Source organism: Marmota monax, unplaced genomic scaffold, assembly GCF_021218885.2.
Source record: "Marmota monax isolate L192 unplaced genomic scaffold, Marmota_monax_Labrador192_F-V1.1 WCK01_AAM20220418_F8-fsc00008, whole genome shotgun sequence".
Classification (NCBI taxonomy): Eukaryota; Metazoa; Chordata; class Mammalia; order Rodentia; family Sciuridae; genus Marmota; species Marmota monax.
In genome coordinates, this window is record NW_026694432.1 from 4,110,293 (window position 1) to 4,113,049 (window position 2,757).

At 53.6% G+C, this 2,757-nt stretch overlaps 1 protein-coding gene across 1 annotated transcript; it reads left to right on the forward strand.

Moving 5' to 3' along the window:
• The first annotated feature begins 1,211 nt into the window (after positions 1-1,211).
• Tmem275 (transmembrane protein 275) lies at positions 1,212-2,444 on the forward strand. The gene has a single exon (XM_046468801.2). The coding sequence runs from the start codon at positions 1,212-1,214 to the stop codon at positions 1,755-1,757; it is 546 nt and encodes a 181-aa protein (XP_046324757.1). The 3' UTR covers positions 1,758-2,444.
• Positions 2,445-2,757: the final 313 nt, after the last annotated feature.

Here is a 2,757-nt window from a genome sequence, read left to right on the forward strand (position 1 = left end):
CATGTAATCATATATGCACCTAGGGTAATAATGTCCAATTAATTCTACTCCTATCATTCCTACCCCCATACCCCCTTTCCCTCCTTCATTACCCTCTGTTTAGTCCGGAAATATAACTATTCTCCCCCTCCCCTTGTGAATTAGCATCCACATATCATTCATAGGCCCTGGATCTTGGATAAAGTACTAGACCTTTCCTGAGCATCAACTGATTGTTTTCTTCCTTCCTTTCTCCTCCTCCTCCTCCTTCTTCTTTGTTTTGTGTTGTGTTTTGTTTTGTTTATTGAACTAGAACCCAGAAGCACTTTACTTTTTTTCAGATTCTCATCTAGAATTCTGTTTCGGGCTAAGGTAGGCTAGCTTGTATCAGACCAACTCACCACTGAGAATAACTAAAAAAAACTGGATCTAGTATTTAAGAAATTTATTTAAAGGCACAGGAGAGCTACAGAGACAACAGGGACTTGAGGGAGGCAAGATCTTGGGGAAGAGTTACATCCCCAGCCCTTTTTATTTTATTTTATTTTATTTATGTTTTGAGACAGGGTCTCACAATAGGGACTTGAGGGAGGCAAGATCTTGGGGATGAGTTACATTCCCATCCCTTTTTATTTTTTAAATTGCCTCCAGTTTCACTAATATGCTAGGCCGACCTGGAACCTGCATCCTCCTGCTCCAGAGTTGCTGGGATTACAGGCCTGCTCCACTGTGTAGGGCTAAACTTCATTTCCTTCATCTGAGTAAGGAGGGGCTAGATCAAATGATCTCCAGGCAGAGTTGGAGGTGGAGTTGTCAAAAACCCAAGAGCTGTGTCCTCTGACTATAACTATTGAGAGTGATGATAATGATCATTTAATAAGTACCCTGCTGAGGGTTTCACAGCGATTCACTCTCTTAATTTAATTCTCCCAGGAAGGCTTCTTGGAGGCGCTGGGTGGAGAGAGAGCGAATGGCAAAATTAGCGGTGAGGGACTCCAGGAGTTAGGTGGGGGAAACAGGCTGACTATACATATGAGGTGGGTTGTTTCCCAGAGGCAAAAGCAGAGGCAGGGGTCTGCCCAAGATGACCTCTTCACTCCCAGGCACATAATGTAGCCAGGGAACTGAGCTGAGATGCTCCACTGACTCACCCTCTCTGTGTGCTCACAGGATCATCGTGAGCTCCCCGCTGGCTGGAGGGATCTTGATGCGTGCCAGGCGTGCTCAGGCCGATGCCGCCCACAAAGAAAAAGAAGAGCAAGGGACCTGTGGCTCCCGCGCCCGCCGGCCATGCCCAGGGCCGGTTGCCAGGCCTACCGTCACCCGCGCTGTGCTGCGCCTGCGGTCTGTGCGTGCTGCTGGCGGGTGTGAACGTGACGCTAGTGGGTGCGTTCGCCTCCTTCCTGCCAGGGCACAATGTGCCACTGATCGTAGGGCCGGCGCTACTAGTGCTGGCGCTCGGTTTTTTCGCAACCTGCTGCGTGTGTAGCCGCCGGGGCCCTGCGCTCCGCACGCGCTCCTTGGAAGCGGCGGCCCGGGGCCAGAATGGCGGGCGCGCGGGGCCAGTGGCGCTGGAGATGGAAAGCAGCGAGCGCACAGCGCAGGACACCACGGCCGTACAGCTCAGCCCCGCTGCCTCGGCCGCGTCCTCTGGCCGCTCCAGCCCGGGCCCGGGCCCCGGCCTCTTCAGCCTGGACGCGCCCGCGCCCACAGCAGTTTGTGTGCCGCGGCCCGAAGGGACGCAGCTCAACCTGCCCCGGGAGCTGTCCGCCTCCTAGCGGACCAAGGCCTCTGTCCATTCCCCTGTCTGGGTTCCCTCCATCCTGTGTCACTTAAACAAAAACTAGAAGAGGGGGGCTTTAATTTTTTCTCCATAAGGAACCAGTCCTAGGCACAGGTGGCCTCACCTGTCTCATTTCTGAACTTCTGGAGGGAAGAATGTGGTGATGGTGTCAGGGCTCAAATCCTAAAGAAATGAGCAGCCTTGGCCCCTTAGATAGGGTCTCTGCGTCCTATCTCACCTCACCCCCCCCCCCAGAGACTTGATGAAGCTGGACTCCTGGACCTTGGAAGCTGACCCCACCCACAGTATTTGGGCATGTGGAAAAAGAACCATCAAGCGGCTCTGGCTACCAGCAAGGCCCCTGTCCCCAAGCGGGTAGAAGGGAGGAACTCAGCCCTAACTTGCTCCATCTCTTCACACTGAAAGTCATCTAGGCCCTCCTCTGCCCCTCCCCTACTTCCTTGTCTCTACCCCAACATGATCTTTGGGATTCATTTGGGAGGAGAGATTCTGACTTCAGCCATGAATGGGTAGAGCCGAGCAGAGCACTCCCTGCCATTCTGTCTGACCCCCACAGTGTGAGTCCTGCCAAGGATGAGTGCTGAGGGGGATTCTCCAATCCTGAAGGTCCCAGTGATCTTCACTGCCAACAATGCTGCCACCTTCACTGTGCCACACCTTATGTTCCCACTCCTCAATAAAGCACCTTTGGAGTCAGTCCTCTTTGGTGTGCAAGCAAGCTGGAGGGAGCTTGCTATGGGCCTCTTGTTGTGGGGCCTCTGACTGAGCACTTGGGTTCTGGGCCCCTGCCAGCCAGTGGCCAAACCACCCTTCAGCATCCTAGCACTAGCTCTTCTTGGAGACCTAGAAAGGGGTCCTTGGGGAAAGGAGTGTGTGTCTGTGAATGTCTTTGGGAATGGGTGTGTCACACCTGGGGCTGGATGAACGTAGGAGTGCGGCTGTGGGTGCAATTGCCTGGCTCCTGTAGGAGATGA